General features: G+C 40.2%; 1 protein-coding gene across 1 annotated transcript in view; it reads right to left on the minus strand.

Annotated features, from left to right (window-relative positions):
• The window catches only part of LOC102291616 (ephrin type-B receptor 1), a 144,480-nt gene that overhangs the window by 76,716 nt on the left and 47,459 nt on the right, over positions 1-20,305 (minus strand). Inside the window, exons 6-7 of the mRNA XM_042220673.1 lie at positions 13,044-13,199; positions 4,110-4,372 (exon numbers count right to left, since the gene is read on the minus strand). Coding sequence (XP_042076607.1) covers positions 4,110-4,372; positions 13,044-13,199 — 419 coding nt within the window. The remainder of the gene's footprint in view (positions 1-4,109; positions 4,373-13,043; positions 13,200-20,305) is intronic.

Raw genomic sequence — 20,305 nt, forward strand, 5'->3', positions numbered from 1 at the left:
CGGCCCATCCACCCCAACGAATCAGAATTAGATAAGCGGAAGAAAAATAGATGGATGTAAATTATTTAGAGGCTTAAAAAACATCTGACACACTCTTTTCTTGTGTATGCAGTATCTGCGTCATTTCAACTTTAACATGCACAAAAATACAGAGACCCAGCTCTCCCAGTTACAGCTGTTAAATCTGTTATTGGGCACTTGCTGTGGTTTAGTAGTCAGTTAGGTATCAGAAACAAGAAGCTAGTTTAATATCAGGGAATAAAAATTCTGCTAGTCTCTTTGTGAAGCTTTAAGATCTCCAAATGTGTTTCATCTCACCAACACTGAGACACAATTAACAGGTTGGGAGTGCTTTTTAAAGACCATCTAATTAGCTGCCACATATTATATTTGTCATGAGCTCAACTAATCATTTTGATGGTTGAACAATGTCTTCAGTCATAGCAAATAAAGGCTGGCAATTACTAATGACTTACTCCAAGCTCTATTTATTCTGTGTCCCTTAATCAAATAGTACCTCCTATCAAGACTATAAAAGGCACATCTTACTTTGCCTCAAAACTTTGTGTTATTAGAGTAGTTAGTACGTTTTCATGCATGGTTGAATTGTGGTAAAACCAGTGTTAATTTACGTCATAGTTTTCGTCAACAACCTTTTTTCTTTGCTTAAAACAAGACAATATCAAACAACAAACTAATGCACAAGGACAAAAACTATGATTACATGAGCCAACACTTTCGTCAACAAAAGAACATAATATGAAAATATTCAGGACAGACGAGATCCAATCAGAACTAATTAAGTTGTGTAGAAAGGCAAATTTGGAAGTGAGCGAATTAGAAGTAATTACCGTGTGTAGTTTGGGTAAATGTGCACATTTGATCTGGCCCTGGAAAATGGTAGCTAGCACACATTAGTAACACTACACGTCTTTTGAACTTCAGAGGTTCAATGCCTGACCAGGGCGTCTGTATCCAGTAAGCCTCCCTAGACTGTCACCACTCGCTTGAACGGGAATACCAGAGAGATGGAAATCAGGAGAATAAACCAAGGAAACAGTGCGACACTGACCCACCTCCAGTCTTGTTATGGCTATGTAAGAATAGCCCCACGAAGACTGAAGACAGAGCAATACTGGAAGAGCATATGGGAGAAGAACGCAACCCACAGCACAACCACAGCAATCTCCCTGAATAGGATCCAGTAATCATCACAGCGGCAGACATCAAAGAAAGGGTCTCCAGTATGAAGTATTGGACAACACCAGGCCCCAACATAATTCAAGCTCACTGGCTGAAAAAGCTGAGTTCACTCCATGAACGTCTGGTAGCACAAATGAACCAACTGCTAATCGACAAGAGATACCCAATATGACTAAATGAAGGCCAGGGAGTCCTGATCCCCAAGGATCCCCAGAAAGAACCGTGCCCATCCAATCAATAACCTGCCTCAGTACCACATGATGTCAGGCATCATAGCGACTAATATGAACAAGGACATTGCTCAACACATGAGCAGGGCACAGAAAGGAATTGGCAGAGACCAAGAAATACCAGAGACCGAGACTGAAAGACCAGCTGAAAGACCAGCTCCAGATCCTGGAATATCTAGAACTACACAAGATCAACAGGACCCGTAGCACCTTCAACAGGAACTTAATGGGGATGTGGCGAATAATACTATCCAACTGGACATGTCACCATCAAGTGCAGGGTTTACCAAGGAGATGGCCTTTCCCTATAGTTGTTCTGGATAGGCCTGATCCCCCTCATTAGGATCATTAACAAGACTGGCTACAGAGCCAGACTAAGGAATAAAGCAATTGTTAGCTGCCTCCTCTACATGGATGACATCAAGCTGTATGCCAAGAGTGAAGAAGACATTGATTCACTGCAACGACATTGGAATGTCAATCGGACTGGAGAAGTGTAGTTCGATGGTAACAAAGAGAGGGAAGATAGTCAGAACTGTGAGGATTGCACTACCCACAGGGAAATGGGAACCACGAAGAGGTCGCTAAAAAGCGGCAAACACCAAATACCTGCAGAGGGTAAGGCAAGTCCTGGGGAGTCAGCTGAATGGAAAAAACAATACCTGGGCAATCAGCACCTACGCCCTGCCCATGATCAAGAACCCTTCTGGCCAAAGGAGAACATAGAAGCCACTGACATCGAAACAAGGAAGCTCCTGACTATGCATGGTTTTCACCCAAAATCCTGCACCCTGAGACTGCATGCTAAGTGAAAGGAAGAAGGACCAAGGACAGTTGTCAGAACCACTGTCCAGAATGAGACAACAAACATCCATGAGTAAATCAGAAAGATGTCCACAACCGACTGCGTGCTTAGTGAATACCTCAGGTAAACGAAACCCAAGAAAGGAGAGGAGGAGCCATGGAAGGACAGGCCCATGCACGGTATGTACCACTGGCAGATAGAGGAAGTAGCTAACATTCAGAAATCCTACTAGTGGCTGGACAAAGCTGGTCTGAAAGACTGCACAGAGGAACTGATCATGGCAGCACAGGAACAAGATCTAAGTACAAGATCCCTGGAGGCTGGGGTCTATCCTGCCAGGCAAGACACCAGGTGCAGGCTCAATTAGCTATACCAAATGATAACAACATCAGGAAAAAGGAACAAAGGAACAGACGTATCAAGGGCTAAGAGAAGAACTCAAGAAGATGTGGAGTGTGAAAGTAACAGTGGTCCCAGGGGTAATCAGAGCACTCGGTGCAGTGACCCACAAGCTAGGTGAGTGGTTCCAGCAGATCCCAGAAACAAAATCCAAGAGAAGAATTTCTAATGAATTTTTATTTAAAACAATTCAGTGGACTACATATTGAACTTAGAGGACAGATACAAAATATCAATCCTATCGTGTTGTATTGATCCGGTTGGTACCTAATGGATTAGTATCGATAGTACCAATGCTTGCCCACCTCTAGTAGTAGGTGCTCCCACCAAACAGTACAGCTTCCCCCCCCCGTATGCTCCCTGTTTCTCATGATAACGGGGAAAAATTTCAATGCATGGGAGGAAAAGACGAGTAGACATATGGGCACATTGATTTAATGACTAAATTTATCGTTCATCAATATTGACATATTCATCCCGCAACAGATGGGCCACACTATTCATATAGTCAGGGATTGGATTCTATTTTTTAAAAAATAGCCACCTCTAGTTAGTAGAGTCATTGAACTCATTGAACTGAATTCTAATACCACTGGCCTTGATTTTAGACTTACACGTGTATGGGAAATGAGGCAGATGGCAGAAGATTGAAGGGACACAATTGTACTGGTTTTATAGACTTCAGGGTGACCCTGTAAGTTGAGAGTTATAACTGCAGATTGTGCATAAAAGCCTGCATGTCAGCAAGCATCTATGTAGCCTCAGTAACCTTGAGCATTATGGTTACTATTTGCATTTCAAAAAATAGCTGACAGCAAGGTTGTTTTTAAAGTGGGTAATAAGCATAACTACTTTTTTTAAGTACTAACTTTTGCTGTTCTTGACAGTGGACAAAAAAATACAACTAAAATACAGTAAATATCAACATCACATTTGCTGTGAAATGTCTGTGTAGGTTCTCAGTCATCCATGTCATGGTATTCTAAGGAGCTTGGAAAGAAAGTGACTGGATTCTTTAAGTTTCTTGAAGATGTTTAATCTCTTATCCCAGAAGCTTCTTGAGTTCTGAAACGAAATGGTGGACAGTCCCACGTATTTAAATCTAGTGGCAGTGTGCCTTAATAAACAGAGTCAACTCCTTTTTTGACACATTGGCTCGTGTGATGAGGCGCATGAGTCATGTGGCCAATAAATTGCTAAATAGTGGCATTTTGGGGAGAGTGTTGGAACTATGCATGAAAATTTCTTTGATGCATTTTTGCTGTTTTTAGTACACCTCTGGAGTCCACCGCAACTGCTGCAAATCCAGCATGAATGCAACTCCCACTAACTGACAATGAGTCTAGGCCTACACGAAGTGCCTGTTTGATATACACAAAATAGATTTTTCACTGTTGTAAACACTCAACAAATCTCTTCACAGCACAAACAAAGCATGAAAAAGGGAGGCAGCCCTCCGTCTGTGGACAAACCTGTATGTCAAAGGTGTACGACGTGTGGGCCCGCAGCTTGCTGATCTCAACCCTTGTTTCCTTTAACGCCTGTTTGCCTGGGACAAACACCACGCTGTCATCACATGGCTGACAAGCCCGACGCTCATTGCTGTGGCATCGGCGACACAACAAATTATATGACAAGTCGTCGCGGTGTCCAGTGTCACGTGGTGAGTGCCACTCCAACATCACCGATGTCTGGTTGACCACTGAGACCACATTGCGAGGAGCTGAAGGGACACCTGGAAAGAAAAATAACGAGTGAGAGGGAATGTCACCTGTTTACATGGAAGAATTTGTCTGTCTGTCTGTCTGTCTGTCTGTCTGTGTGTGTGTGTGTGTGTGTGTGTGTGTGTGTGTGTGTGTGTGTGTGTGTTGTGTTGTGTGTGTGTGTGTGTGTTACCATGTGTGTGTGCGTGTGTTTGAAACAGTTGATAACCATACTAAATAAATAACTGAAATTTGTTGTTTGTTGATATGGGATATTAGATTTAACATTATGTGTTTTCCTTAGTTTTACACAATATTGTCTATGATTTCAAAACTTGAACCAATAGTAAAGTTTGTGCCTTTTTAGGTAAAATAAGGAAATAAAAATGCAAGAGCCCTACCATTCTTAAAATTAGGGGTGGGCGATTTATCAAATATACTCAATGCATTGTGAGTTTTTCCATGGTTAAAATGGTTTTATCGTAACCACTGAGTATACGTTGCCATGGAAATATTAAGCTGTCTGCACATAATCCACTGTGAGTTTTTTTCTCCCACATGCTATGAATGCATAATTAATCCCACCCCCCCCCACCGGAAAATCTTCTACCCGCCACACTGCACCGAGCATGGGTGTTTATATACTACCAGTATGTATACAAACTATGAAACCAATTGTGAATAATATTTGGAAGCACCAAATAATGTTACCATTTGTCACGTACGTGATAGAATACCTCCCTGTTGTAAACTATAATTAGTGGATGGATATCAGATAAACAAATAAGATCGTAGAACAGGTACACTTTCACATTTTTCTGGTTCTTTATTGCACATGTAAACTTTGCAGTTTTGTTTTAAAGCTTTTGTTATGTGTAAAATGGTGAAAAACATCATAAGATAATTTACTAACCTAACAGCTGAGGTTTTTAAAAACATTGGGGTTGGTCTTGGAAATTAATTAATGATAAATATATCTCCCCATCCAGCTGGGGGGAACAGGTACTAATAACTAATTTAGCCAAGGCAACCAAAAAAGGCTAAATCCCATTTATCAGACATTGATCAGTGAAATAAAGAAAGTAGGAAAGAAAGAGAGCAGCATATGTTCACAATGATTACGGAAATAAAACTGGGGACTCAGATAGGGTCTGAATTTGGTTGTGTTCCAATTTAAAAAAAAAAAAATGCTGACATTTCTTTTCTTCTTGATGTCAAAAACAAGGCCAAGTGCGAAAACACCATTAATGTAAGACTAAAGAGCTGCAGACATGTTAAGCTTGAGCACCTTCAGCTGTTAATTGTGGTGAATTGAACTTAACATGTTTGAATCAGCTCTAAAATCAGTACTTTGGTTCATTTATAATATTATTACTGTGTTTAATGAACACATTTAATCAAATATAGTTCTGCACTGAAACGTTTTTCTTCTCTACAATATTTAAATTCAGAATCCCTTCACTTTTTAGGTCTCGTTAAATCAATCTCAGTTGTAAGCTTTATTCATCATCTAAATCTATTCAGAGCCTGGACTTGTGATGTTTTAAAGTAATGAAATGTAGAACTTTCTCAGGATGCCAGAATGGTTTTATCACAACGTTCACGTTTCAGTACTGAAAGCTGAACACACTTCTGTTTCTCTGAACTGCTTTACTTTTTATTCCACCAAGTTAGTTTTTAAAGCACTGTTATCATCCATTCTTATTGTTTATTATGTAAGGAATGAAGAGTTTGACGATGTTATATCACTTGTTGAAACCCATGACCTAAACTTCTAAAATGTGATGTTAGTCAGCCATCACCAAGACCTTTACAGATTCAAAGTCACCGACTTTGGGTCTCTCAGCTCCACAATGGTAAGTAGATGAAACATCTCTGATAGAGAAACTATCAGAGATGTACTGGATATTTGCACAGTCACACAAACCTCCAAAGTTTCTGAGGGGTTTCTCAGCAGTACGATAAATCATAGTTATCCAAACTGTCAATATCAATAGCAATTGTGACAATTACAATCACCTCCATCATGTCCCTGGAATTTATTCTGGGACTTCAGTTTGCAGAGGCCACAGATGGGTTGCACTGCTGCTACTCTGTGCTTACCCCAACAACAATGAATAATGATATAGTAAATACAATAACATGATTAAAGTCTGCTCCTCATTTAGTCTGAAGAACTTGACTCCCAATTTGCAGATGAGACTCACAGTGGAGACCCTGGACCAGCTGCCAGACAAAATTGCTAAACTGTGGGCCAGAGACTGCCCATTTCTTCCACAGAGAGTTCAATTCCACCAGCACTTCACCATTGCTCTGCTTAATTTCGATAGTCCTTAAACTTGTGTTTGAATTACACTTTTTTTTTTTAAGTTAACATCCTATTTTTTTGTATAAAAACTTAAAGGTATACACATTTACAAAGCACATGGTCTCTGTAGACCAAGCAGAACCACATCACACAAACTCAGAAATGCTTTGTTGGAATATGTAAACCACTGCACTACTAAGCCACTACTTTTAGTAGTTTCACTGATCACAAGGATTCGCTGCAGAGGGAAACATCGCTTATTTGATTTGTCAGATTTTGTATGCCAGATGCACTTCCTGTTGCAACTCCAAATGGATTTGTGCACCTTATCATGTAATAACCATAAAGAGGTGGTGATTCTTTCACCAGACAGAAATACCAAGGGACCTGAGGCAACACTAACTCAGAACCCTACAAGTCCCCATCTTTTAAGCACCTGTTAGCTAACTGTGCTTGGCTTATTGCTGAACACTGAGCACATCAGGAAATACTGCTTCATTTGCTCCACACTGTTTCACTGCTTCATTTGGGACATGCACAACACTAACAGGTGTAAGAACAACAGCCCATACTTGGCTTCCAGAGAGAACCTTCAGCCCTACACTCAATGCAGATATATATGCACACACAAATGTCTCACCCAATGGCGGCAACACTGATGCTAAAATAAAGAAGTCAAACTAAAATAAAGGAGTCAAAGACACCTGTGTCTCACAATATCTTGATGCCTACTTTCTCGCCACGCTTGTGAGAAATGCTTGGAAGACTCTTATTTACCGTTTATCACCCATAGGTGATAAACGGTAAATAAAAGTCCAGCTCACATTTTGAGACCTGAGATTTCATCTCACAATCCAAGATGTTCAACGTTTCAGCAGCTCGCCCCCGTACACACTTCCTCCTTCCCACAACTCTGAAGGCTAAAACTGTCAGTCTTCCAATGGCCTCGCCTTTGACAAAATTTACAAAACTTACCAGAATCACGCACAATCACTGCCACCAATTCCCATGAGTGCAGCAAGCGAGAGAAAAATGTAAATCATCAATATGGGATCCACCAATCCAACAACATTATACTTACTCAAACTTTCCTAAGAACACAGAATAATGTTACCAACTGAATAAGGATGAGCAATGATTGATTAAACTATTTATCCACATCAGTGATATCAAGTAATCCATGCATTTGTCATGCACTGACAAATGCATGACATGTGTTGTATGTGCAAACCCAAACCACAAAAAAATAACTCAAACAAAAAGATAAGAAGAAATGGAGATGGACACAGTTTCATAATCAGGTCTTTGTTTTGATCATTGAATAAATAATTATCATTGATCTGCTCAACAAATGGGTTCATGGGCTCTAATATTCATGTGAATAATCATCAAGGAAGTATTCTTAAACTCAGTGACAATTAAAATAAAAGTTAGGTGCCTTTCTTACCCATTCTGGGCATCTGATGTTCTCACATACTGCAACTGCAGTGCAGTCGAATACTTTATCTTAATTGGCATCCGCTTGTATAATACTGAGAGGGTTGTAGAAACTGTCAAGGCTGCTTGCTGACATGGAAAGTTGACAAGTGCAGTTCCCAGTCGGAAGTTTGCACTTCAGCCAACAGTGTCTACAATGTTCAAAAAGTGACCCAATAGCTCAGCGCCAGTAGGGAATCTGCATCTCTTTTCTCTCTTGCCGGTTCGCTCTCTTTTCTCTTAGCTCTTCTCTGTGATCTGAGGAACAGCTAAGGGCTTTTAGGGTACACAACCAGGGTTTTCACAAGGTTAAACCTACTGGGTGCACGTCTCTTTGATTGCTCGCACACATCACAGACACTGCAGTGCACACGCCAAACAAGAGCAGTTGAGATGAAATGGATATTCAACCTTGGCATATGGTAAATCACAGAGTCATTAGAAACAGCCGAGAAGGCCCTGTGGAATATGTGCATGTGCGCTTTTCTCAAAGAGACACTCAGAGGCAGAAATCAAAGTGCTAACAATCAGTAGGGGGGCTGAAAATCTAAGAAGCACCATCTTATAAACATTTCTACTGAGAGAGCAGGAAAGAGAAGACCCGTCTGGGCTTTGATTATTAGAGACAAACACAGTGTGTTGGCACAGGCGTTCACTCCATTTTACTTTTTTATCTAAATAGCACAAATACAAATTATTTTAAAGTGTCTGACACTCAGAGTTCACAGCAAGCACACATTCAAATGCAGAAAAGTAAGAAGCGAGGCGATAATCACATTATAAATTTTCCAGTTCCAGTTTTACTGTTGCAACAAGAGACAGTGTTCCAAAAGACTTAGAGACACAATCTGTGCTGCTGTTTACAGCCGCGTTCTTTTTCACAGTTTTGTAAATGGCTTACACAATATTGCTCTGACCTGTACACAAAAATACCACAAACAGAAAACCTCTACATATGCACACAGGGTAAAGACACACACACTCCTCCATACCTTTGCAGCCCATGAGGCGTGCTGAAGAAATGATTTTCTGTCAGGCAACTATCCACACAGCACACATTCACTCTTCCATCTCACTGGTCAGATTTTATATCTGATTGAGTTCATGCCAAATCCAAATAAACTGCAGCTCTTTCCTATATTAAACTTCCATCCCACTGTTTTTGAACTTTTTTCACTCCTTGTTCTCGTGGCTCTTGTGCTTGAAAGAAAACAAACAAACTTGTAACTCAGTTTGTTTTTGCCCTTGAATTGAAAGTACCCAGGTAATTCACAGAGCTGTGTAGGCTGACTAGGTTGACATCTGACACCTTTTCACATAAAAAGTCGACTTTTTTTCTCTTCTGTCTGCATCAGTTTGAGTTTGCTGCCACTGTTGTGATGGCTTTCATGTGGTTGCTCTGTTGTCAGAATAGGTTAACCACATCAGCCGCTCCATATTTATTGTGACAAAGTCATTTTTGAACATTTTCTCTGTCATTTTATTTCAGTAAACTTTCAATGCAATTACTACATCGACTTTAAAACACCCAACCTGTGTAACTAGTGTTAAATAAACAATGACTATTTGCTTTGCTGTGTACAACGTTCAGGCTAGGACTGGGCGATATATCGAGTTTTTAAATATATCGATATATTTTTATACGAGATATGAGATGTGATAATATCGTTTATATCGATATAGTCTACGTTACGTTATAATTATACTTGTGGAGCCAATAATTTGCCTCTCTTTCGTCCACTTTTGTCTCTACGCAAACGTTACTCTGCCTCGCCTCGCTCCTTCACTGAACACAACTCCCCCTCCGCCATCGCTTCACCTGCAGGCGACGACAAGATGGACACGGCTATCAAAGAGGAGCTGGTCGGTAAAAAGAAACCATTGGGAGATTACTATTGTAGTGCTGTCAGACTTAATCTCGTTAAAATGACGTTAACGCCATAACTGCATTAACGCAGCAAATCTCCGTTAACGAATTAGCGCGGATCGCCCCGTGCGTTGGACTGCACAGCGTCAATGCGTTAACGAGTTTTATTAACGCTGTATGTTAATAAAAGTGCCTGTGTGAGATCTGGGACACAGCTTTGACTAAGAGCTCTCTTTGTTCTTACTTTATGGCTTAAAAAAATATCGAGATATATATCGTATATCGCCCAGCCCTAGTTCAGGCATTACATTTTGAACACTGACATATGAAGTGAATAACACAGGTTATCTCTTCATCCTGGCACCTGTTTGTGGGTGGGGTATATTAAGGAGCAAGTAAACATTTTGTCCTCAAAGTCAATGTGTTAGAAGCTGGAAAAATTAGCAGGCATCAGCATTTGAGTGAGTTTGACAAACGGTGGCAAAATGATGGAGTCTAGGTGATGGTGTCACAGCATTTCCAAAAAGGTTTGTGTCTGGGGCTGCATAGGCACAGACCAGTCAAGGTGCCCATGCTGACCTTGTCCACCATCAAAGACACCAACAATGGGGGTGTGAGCATCAGACGTGGTCTGCTGAATCACATTTTCTTTCTGTTGTGGGTGTCTGTGGAGCTTACCTGGGGAACACGTGGAACTAGGATTCACTATGGGGAGGAGACAGTGTGATTTGGCCAATGTTTTCCTGGGAAACCTCGGGTTCTATCATCAGGAACCAGGAATGGTTTGAGGAGCACAACAATGAGTTTGAGGTGTTGACTGAACCCACAAGTGGTTTCAATTTCAAGGTTTTCAATGCAAGTAAATCAGGTAATCCTAAAAAAAAAAAAAACGTCATAGGGAAGTTGAACACTAAGAGTAGACAAATCAACAGCACAGAAAATTTAGCAGAAAATAAAGAACATACTGGTGTGGATGGAAACATAAGACAGATTGGATTAATACAGAAGGCAATGGTGTGGATGATCACAGAAGGATTTCCAGCATAAAGGAAGAAGCTGTAAAAAGAGCATCCTCCATGAGGTAGACATATAAATATCCAGGTCAGCAATGAAAACAAGATGCCATTAGAACAAACCGATAAACAGGGTTACAGGATACTAGGTATACATACCAATGTTCAGTCTCAAGGATAGAAAGAGCAGAGCAGCTCTCATTCAGCATTCTTAACGGCGTTTAGACAAAATGATCAACCTGTACCAGAAAAACCGGAAGAGCAGGCCTGGAACCCCTAACCCTGCTAATCTGAAGTTTACTGTATCCTCTGTGAATCAGCTGAGACAAGGGCGTTTGCCTGTTTTTATTACTCATAAAGAAGAGTAAAGAATTGCGACATGAAATCTTGAGTGTACTGAGCCACGCTGTCTGATCAGCCTGAAGCTGACTGGATTTTGCAGGACAACAACCACAAGCTTGGTTCACTACAGTTCAGGATGTTCAACAAATTTTCTCTTTGCTGTCTCAGGACTTACCGTGGAACTCAGACTTGACAGTCTGACCCCGGTCAATGAATTCAGAGTATGTAAATCTGTGAACATCAAAACCATTAGAAAAAGAAAGGGGGAAAAAAGAAAGTATGGTGGTTGCACTCCTGACCTAATGTGATATGTGGAGGTTAGGATGAGGTGTGGATACTGTGGGTCCATTCACTGAAAAGCTATTGAGTGCCTGACTGGGATCCACAAACCGAGCTTTCATCAGCAAATTGATGTTTGCTGTCTGTGTAAGATCCATGGTGGTGAAACCACAAAATAGTCTGAGTGATCGTCGTGGGACTTTTTGTATAAATGACAACTGTGCTGGGAGAATCCCAGAGGTGAGCAAAGAGACAGCCATTATTATACAGCTGTTTATTTTCAGTCCAGAAAACCCGCTCTTAGCACTTTGTAAGAGGGTCTTACTAATTGCCGACCTTATGCACCGCCACTCATTAAAAAAGAAAAGATTGACTCATACCTGGCAAACATTTATTCTTCCACACATGAAGTTATAAGACTGATGGTTTTTTGTATTGCTTGCCTGCTGTTATGCCGCTAACATATGAGGCTTAGTTGCAGACTCAACTAAAGCTTGTGTTCAGCATTTTTTTAGTGAACTCTACTGACTGCAGAGGATTAAAAAAAAGGTCAAGAAATTCTGTCAGTCACAAGAATTTAACACTGTTGATGCAGGACGGCGACTGAAAAGATGTCCAGTTTCTGAGTTTGATTTGATTAGTGTAAACCAGAGCAAAGCGCCAATTCCTCAAATATATGAAATGACGAACATACAAAAGGAATGCAGATGTGACAGCCAGTGCATAAGAAAATAACGCAAAATGTGGGGCCGATCAGCAATATTCACCGTCAACATTTGTTCTGCTTTTCTGACGCAGCATTGCAAATTCATTCACGACTCTGTGACAGCAAAATATGGCCAGACTATGAATGAACCAGTGCTTTTTAACCCCCCGCCCCAAAACATAAAGCTGTATTCAGGTCACCTGGACATGTACAAGCACACAGGTACACACTCACACACACACAGACTAACTGCATGCACTCCAAAATGATTCATGTCTCAACCTACTTACACCATCTCTCTGAGGAATTGAGAGCTCCATTTTTCAAACTCTCTGTGCCTCATCTTGCATAGCAATATAGCCTCTTCAACACACTAAACACATATTCACTTCAATGGAAAGCCCGAGGAATGTGGCAGCATTATTACTTACCGCTCCCCAAATCCCCTAATGAGGACAGGGATGCTACAGCGCTCTGAACGAGGCACAGAGAATTAGGGGCGCAATGATAAATCAAAGCAGATGTTGGCCTTTAACTTAATGATGAAATATTGGACTGTCGATGGTGTCAACCACTGATACGCTCGAGTATGTCAGCTATTGGTTGCTTCATCCAAAATCCTGCCTTTCGCAAACATGTGTTGGTCATCTTGAAGCTCGTATTGAAAGATTTATCTATTGTGTCTGATGGGGAGAAAAAAAGGCTGACTCACTGGTACACAGGTCCTCCGGTTTGTCCATGTCTCCTCGGTAATAGCCATTCCGACAACCACAGAGGGTGGCAGCTTCGATAGTGGAGCGGCTATTGGGCGGACATTGCTGACACAGTCCTGGCCCCTGGAATGACTTAAAGGTGCCCTGAGGACAAGCTGCGGGGAAAACACATAAAAACCAACGTGTGACTCAGAGTAAAGAACAACAAACTCTAAGTTGGTTTGCATCGCGCTTCTGTGCATTTTTGTTTGCCTTGATCGTGACACATTTGGTAAACTTTGTATTAGAAAGCAGGCGTGCCAGCAGAGTTATTATTGGTACTATGAGGTTGACACAGCACAGAAGGGGATTTTCTGGGGATAGCTGCAAAATAGTTTGTTCTGACAAGATACACAAAAACATTTTGTGCACAGTGACACAGAATCATGTTGTGCTGATTAACTGAAAACTGGATTATCGTTTTCTTCTCTAGCTCTTTTTAATATGGGTCAGACATGACATGAAACACGTAGTGTGGGAATTTTTAAGGATGATACCCTACTTTATCCAATTTTTATGTATCCAGAGTTGGCTCTTGCTGACCAGATAATAATTATTCTTATTCAGCTTGGATACGTGCTGTGGAAATTTTGCAGTCCACCTTGGCAACGCGCTCTCATCTCAAGGTTTCAAATACTGCTGGAGGCAGCATAGAGATACGGACACGGGACTTCAGAGTCAGTGCCAGTTTAATATTGGCTGCAGAGTTAGTGGCCTTGTTTAACAGAACTAGAAAGTATGCATGAGGAAGCAAGAAGGCTTAAAAGTATCTGGGGGCCGAGGGGTTGTTGGTTTTTTAGCTACTGTTTGGAATTATGTTTTCTTACTTTTACTCTTACCAGGATTCTGGTAGCAAATAACAAAGAATCTTGTTGGTGCAAAAATACAGTTTTATCTCAGTGAAACTATTCGCTTTTTTGCATTTTTCATAGCTTGAATAAAGAAAATGAGAAAAATTGTGTGTTTTTGTGACAGAATACTAGTAACAAAGATACTGAAGATACAATTTAAAATAATTTCTTTGGTTCTTTTCTGTTAATAGTTGGTCGCTTTATATTCAAATGATTCATAGGTTAATGTTACGTGTCCAAACCAACTAACAAACAAACAAACGAAAAGCATTCTTCTGAAAATAGCCAAATACAAGGACTGGACTGAAGATGAAAGAAAAAGCAGCCAATGCATAAAAAGAAATTCCACTGCAGTTACAAACTTTTGTGACCATTAAGTCCCGTACGTGTGGTGTACACTGAACGTGACACTTGAAACAAAACCGTGAACATGGTGAACATAACGGCATTTTTTGGTGGGTGAATACGAAAAGCAAAAGAATTGTGGTTAATAATAAATCTGTTCTGGGGTTTTTTTTCTTTCTTTTTTTACATATAGATATTAACAATCGCTGGATGTGTGCTGCTGTTTGTGCAAAGTATCTGATGTGACACGGCAGGTAAAGCTGGACCAACTTAATACTTACACAGCGCCATTTGCATTTCCCAAGTGTTAATACACACATCTGACACAACTTAACATGGTTCAGTTCAGCAGGAAGGCTTAAAACACTGCCGTCCTACATGTCTTTATGCATGCTCAATCAAGCCACACAAACTCACGGTGGATAAATGACCAAACAGCACCTTTCTGATGTCATAGATGCATGCACCCCCCCCCCTCCCTTTTTTTTTTAACCAATGCATTTTTAATTATTGACATGCATTTTTAATTTCAACAAAGCTCAACAACAGCCTGAACATGATCAGAAGCATTGCTGCACAATCACATCACTGGCTCTCTGAAGCAAATGCACACGTTTATGAATTTAAATTCATAAATACGTATTTAAAAAAATACGTAAAGAAAAGAAAATATGAAAAAGCCATGAGAACTGAACTTGCAGTCGGAAGATAAAGTAGCATGTTAATATGTTAGCATGTAACATTGCATCCCATACGGAAAAGAAATAGTAAAAACTTATATGTGATTACTCATGAAAGTGGCCACTTTCGCATTACTTTCATACATTGTTTTAGTAAGTATCCAAAACATACAAGTTTCATTATATAATTTTTCAAGGGATCTTATATCTGTTTTCACACTTTTCATGCTTTTCATACAAGTTTCACACAAGACAGATACAAACTTTATAAGATTTATATATATCTTTTCCATATGGGATGTTATGTCAGAGTACTCTGTCCTAGAAGGATTACTGTTCTTAATTTGCACGTGAGATGTCACAGGTGTCTCTTTGTGAATGCAAATGCCTTCTGAAGTATGACTTTAAGTAAAAGCCGAAACAGAGAGGTGTGAAATGAAGAATAAGACTGAAATGAAAACTCTGCCAAAAGGCTTAGGCAAACCAAATGAATTTTTTTTAGTCTTCCTTTCTCTTTTTTTAGTCTTGATTTATCTTTAGCATTTTGTTTTCCTTCTTTCTCTGTAATGAATGTTTACTTTATCCCTGAGCTGCTTTAGGCGCTGTAAGACTAAAATGCAAATGTTTCATAGATTTATGGTGGAAGACAGAGGAGTGTGCAAGGAGGCATTTAGTAAAGTCCAAATGATAAAATGAACCGAGTGACAGAAGTAAGTGAGACAAAGTAGAAAGCAAGTGAAAATCCTTAGGGTTTCACTTCATCAAATGTCAGTAGGTGAAAGGGTCAGGAATGAAAAGGAATGTCTGAAGAGACAAAAATAAAAAAGCATTGGGGAAAAAGTGGAACAAAGGGGAAAAATGTAGATTGGGAGTATAAGGTGAAGAGAAACACACTGATCCTGTTTTTATTCTTTCATTTCAATGCGTCTACAGTACTGCTCTACTGAATTGCTGCCACAGACGTGTTATATTATTGTTTCTTGGTTTTGCTTTTGCTCTAACATGATTTACAATAAAGGAAAGTGTTTTTGTCTCCCTAATTTACTATAAATTACTTTCTACATGAGCAACATACCGTTGTGAAACTACAGAAGGAATACTTCATATCATGTTATAAAGGCCATAGCTGGTCCAAGTGTATATAAGAGATGGATGCAGTTTACATCTAGAACTTACAGAGGCATTAGATAGCAGAAATGCTATCTAATGCTATCATTATTAATATGAAATCCATTGTGTTTGTTATTTGTAACAAGCAAAGAAAAATGACACTTGATTGAATCTTTCTATTATTGCTGCCAACAGCTTTCCAACATTTAAATTTTATGGCAGAGATTTAGAGAAATGGAAGTATGTCACCAACTAGGGCTGAGCGATATGACCAAAATCTCATATAAGAATTCTATCATAACGATATAAATCACAAAAATGTAACATTTTCTGTAAATTCTGTGATTCTCGGGCAGCTTGTCTTGCGGGAAGTGTTTCCAGCTGCGTGTCATGTAGCTGGAGTCGAGTGTTTTAACTGATGCATGAAACTATACATTTTTAGACATAAGTTGTAAAGGCTGCCATTTTTTTTGTGAGTATTTATTACAGCCTGTTCTAACGTTTGAGTCTAAGGTTTATTTTTTAGCACCTGGCGGCTCTTTTTTAATTCTCATCCATAAATAATCTGCTCTTTCACGTGATTTTAGTAAACACATTTTAGTAAACAGTGCAAACAAACTAAAATACTAAGGCCAATACCAGGGAGGCTAACAAGCACTTAGCAGGATCTAAAAGTACTCCTTGACTTTAATCTGTACTGCTTGCTAGCCACTAACCAATAATCAGTATACATTACTTAGTGTTGTTATGCTATCTGGGATATGTAATCGTAAGGGTTATTCAAGGTATTACACGGAAGAATTTTATAGTTTTTTTTATTATAATGCATCCTTATCATGTCTAAGTAGGGCAAGAAAATGTGATCGCATATTAAGATAGTATAAACTGATTAAAACAGGAATGGTAAGGTTCTTAATTTTATGTTGGTCAAAACATTTAGGTTTTGACCAACATTTCTCATAATCAAAGCAGTCGTTAGCTATGTCCATAATCATGACAAGCTAAATGGTTGTCAGATCACATACCATAATCAAAACAGGCATGCAAAGGATGTTCTTTATTAGTAACCTTATTTACCACCGTTTCCCTCGGTTAAGCTGCAGTTTAGTCAGCGGATCATTGAAGTTTGTTGACCACCCTCAGCAAGAATGAAATACTTGTAGGAATGTAGCAAGCGTAATTAATCCTTGTAGTATCAGATGGCAAAGTGCATATAGCTGCCCTATACTGCCTTACACAAAGCTGGAAAGAAAAGCTGGCCTTCATAGTAAGTGCATGACTCTACTAATGTAGATAATGGAACGGACTATTGGACAGTCTTTTCTGGGAGACTATCATAGTTCTCGTATAAAGAAAAGAAAGTCTGAAAGAACTTCTGATCCTGCTTACTTTCTCACCTGTAAAAACATTATACATCTCCCGCATTCAGTTTCTAATAATGATGTCTGCCTCGATTGTCTGTTTTCTTTACACCCAGACATTTGCCTTTCTTTAAAGCCATCTCATCAGGAGTGTCAGCGTCTCTTCATGTGTGTGTGTGTGTGTGTGTTGTTCTGAGTTGAATAAGCAGATAGACATCTGGCTTGTCAAGGTCATTTATTCAGAAACCTTGCTCATACACATGGGGCGTGTCACCATGGCAACAAGTCTTGCTACCTCTCTCCATTACTTATCTCTGGATACCCCTGTGTAGAGTTATCCTTTTCTGTCTCTCTCTCTGTCAAAGGATTTTAAACTGGTAACCCGGCATATGTCAGTGAATTCTGTTTGTGTGTTTTTGTGCAGGCTGAAAAGAACAAAATACTGACTCAAGTAGGATAAACAACAATCCATTATTCTGTCATTTCTGTTGTTTCTATTGTAGTCAACAGCATCCAACTCACATTTCAAGTAGTATGATAAAGTTGGTGATGGCTGCTGCATGTCTCACAGGCAAAGGTCAGTATGCTATACAAATCTTTTGTGGACATATATGTGGAAATATATCGGATGGTAAACTTATTATACTCTATCATTTATTTCAGGCTGTGACAAAATACACTGTTTACAGCACTATTTTCCCATCGCATTGGATAACGTTTGCAATAGAGTATATCAACATTTCCTGTGAAGTTGAGACAAAACCGGGCAGCTCCAAACTGAATGACCAGCCGAAACAAATTGAGGAGTTACGGCTATCTCTCTAGCTTGAACATGATTTGGTTATGAAAAGTCTGACACAGACCAGGAAACCGTACTGTGCAAATTATGCCACAAATCAGGTACACAAGTCGAGCTGCCTCGTTTATATTAGGAGTCTCGGGCCAAAGTATTGCAGGAAATCTGCAATGTAGCATACTGAACAACAATGACACTCTGCAGTCGCCGTTTGCAGACAGGCTATTCTACTGGCAACGATTTAGAACCTACACAGATATTTAGAGAAACTGTGTGTAGGTTCTCAGACATGCAGGTCATGGAAGTTTATGGAGACTGGAAAGAAAGCAAACTGTAGAAGCCTCTTGGTTGAGAGTTAAAAGTCTTCGTGAAACCTAAAGAAGTCCAGAAGTACTTTCTTTCCAAACTTTTTAGAATACAGGAGAAATTATAGTTCTTGAGTCATGGGCCCCCTCCTTGAATCGGCTGGAGGGTGGCTGGCCTCTCCCTTAGAGATAGGGTGAGAAGTTCGGCCATCCGGGAGGGGCTCAGAGTAGAGCAGCTGCTGCTCCACATCGAAAGGAGCCAGCTGAGGTGGTTCGGGCATCTGACAAGGATGCCCCCTGGGCGCCTCCTGGGTGAGGTGTTCCAGGCATGTCCCACCGGGAGGAGGCCCCGGGGCAGACCCAGGACACGCTGGAGAGATTATATCTCTCGGCTGGCCTGGGAACGCCTTGGTATTCCCCCGGACAAGCTCGAGGAGGTGGCTGGGGAGAGGGAGGTCTGGGCCTCTTTGCTTAGGCTGCTGCCCCCGCGACCCGGCCCCGGACAAAGCGGATGACAATGGATGGATGGATGGATGGATGGAGTCATGGGAAGTGATATATTGTTTCTACAGTTTACATTTAATTGGTATATTACATAGCAGTATTTTATCCTGGGACTTTAGTAATTGGTTATTGATTTATATATTGATATATTTATGTTTACATTCTTAGGCAAACATGCCCAGATTTGTTGTAAATATATAAAAATATTCACATATGAATGACTACATTTCATTTTTGATGATTTAATTTAAATGTAAAAAAAGTACTTTCCATTTGATTACATAAACTATGTGATGTGTGTGATTACTAGGATATGAGATTTAGAGCAAAAAAATGAATTCAAATCGTGCAGAAAATTCTTCCTACATAAGGAAGAAATCTGAAATAAAGTGGAATAGGAAAACAGAACATTCTAGAGACAGGAGTAAAGGTCGGAGCAACACGGAGATGAAGTGTTAAAAGCGGACAAAGAGCAAGAGATTGCTCCTCTCTTTTTTCCACCTGTGCCCTTTGCCAGCTGTGGGGAGTCACACAGTGACCACGTGGATGGCAATTGTCTAAAGCTGGCAAACAGGCTCTCTGATCAATTATTAAAAACTTGCATGAGTATGTGCGTGCTTGTGCGAGTGTTTTAAAAGCCCCTGGGTTTGAAAAGCTCAGGGCATTGTTAAAGTTCACAGCAGGGGATGTTTGTGTGTATTCATTGGTAGTGCATACATCTGTAGTGTGGTGAATTTCAAGCATGGCTCTTGAATATTGACTTAAAAGAGACACGCGCACTCAAACACACACGCACTTTGATGTACTTTGATGCTGAGCCAATTTTGCCTTATGGTTTGCACAATATGCTGATTTGGTGCAAAATAAACACCATCTCTGTGGCCTTACACACACGCACAAAAACACACACAAAAAGATGACCATCTGTTCTAATAGTGAGTCCAGCTTCCTGCCAAGTTGTTATCAGCTGATTGGCAGAAAAGCACACCAAAAAGATGCCAGCTTGAGGAAGACAGACAGGACATGCTCTGTCCCACGACACTTTAAATCACTGCTTAAGCTCAAAAAGCCTTCACAGAGAGTGTTAAGCCACGTCCCTCAAGTCTGCCTTTGGTTTGTGTACTCAAACCATCATTATACAATAAGAATTACAAATGACTTGGTCCTTTGAATGAGGACTGTCTCAGAACAACAACTAACCAATGACTCCGGGAACGTCCAGTCACCCTGTCTAGTGAGGATATGTGATATACTGTGTATTACATCTCAG

This window comes from Haplochromis burtoni, unplaced genomic scaffold (genome assembly GCF_018398535.1).
Source record: "Haplochromis burtoni strain Fernald_Lab_line unplaced genomic scaffold, NCSU_Asbu1 Contig_53, whole genome shotgun sequence".
In the NCBI taxonomy this organism is placed as follows: domain Eukaryota; kingdom Metazoa; phylum Chordata; class Actinopteri; order Cichliformes; family Cichlidae; genus Haplochromis; species Haplochromis burtoni.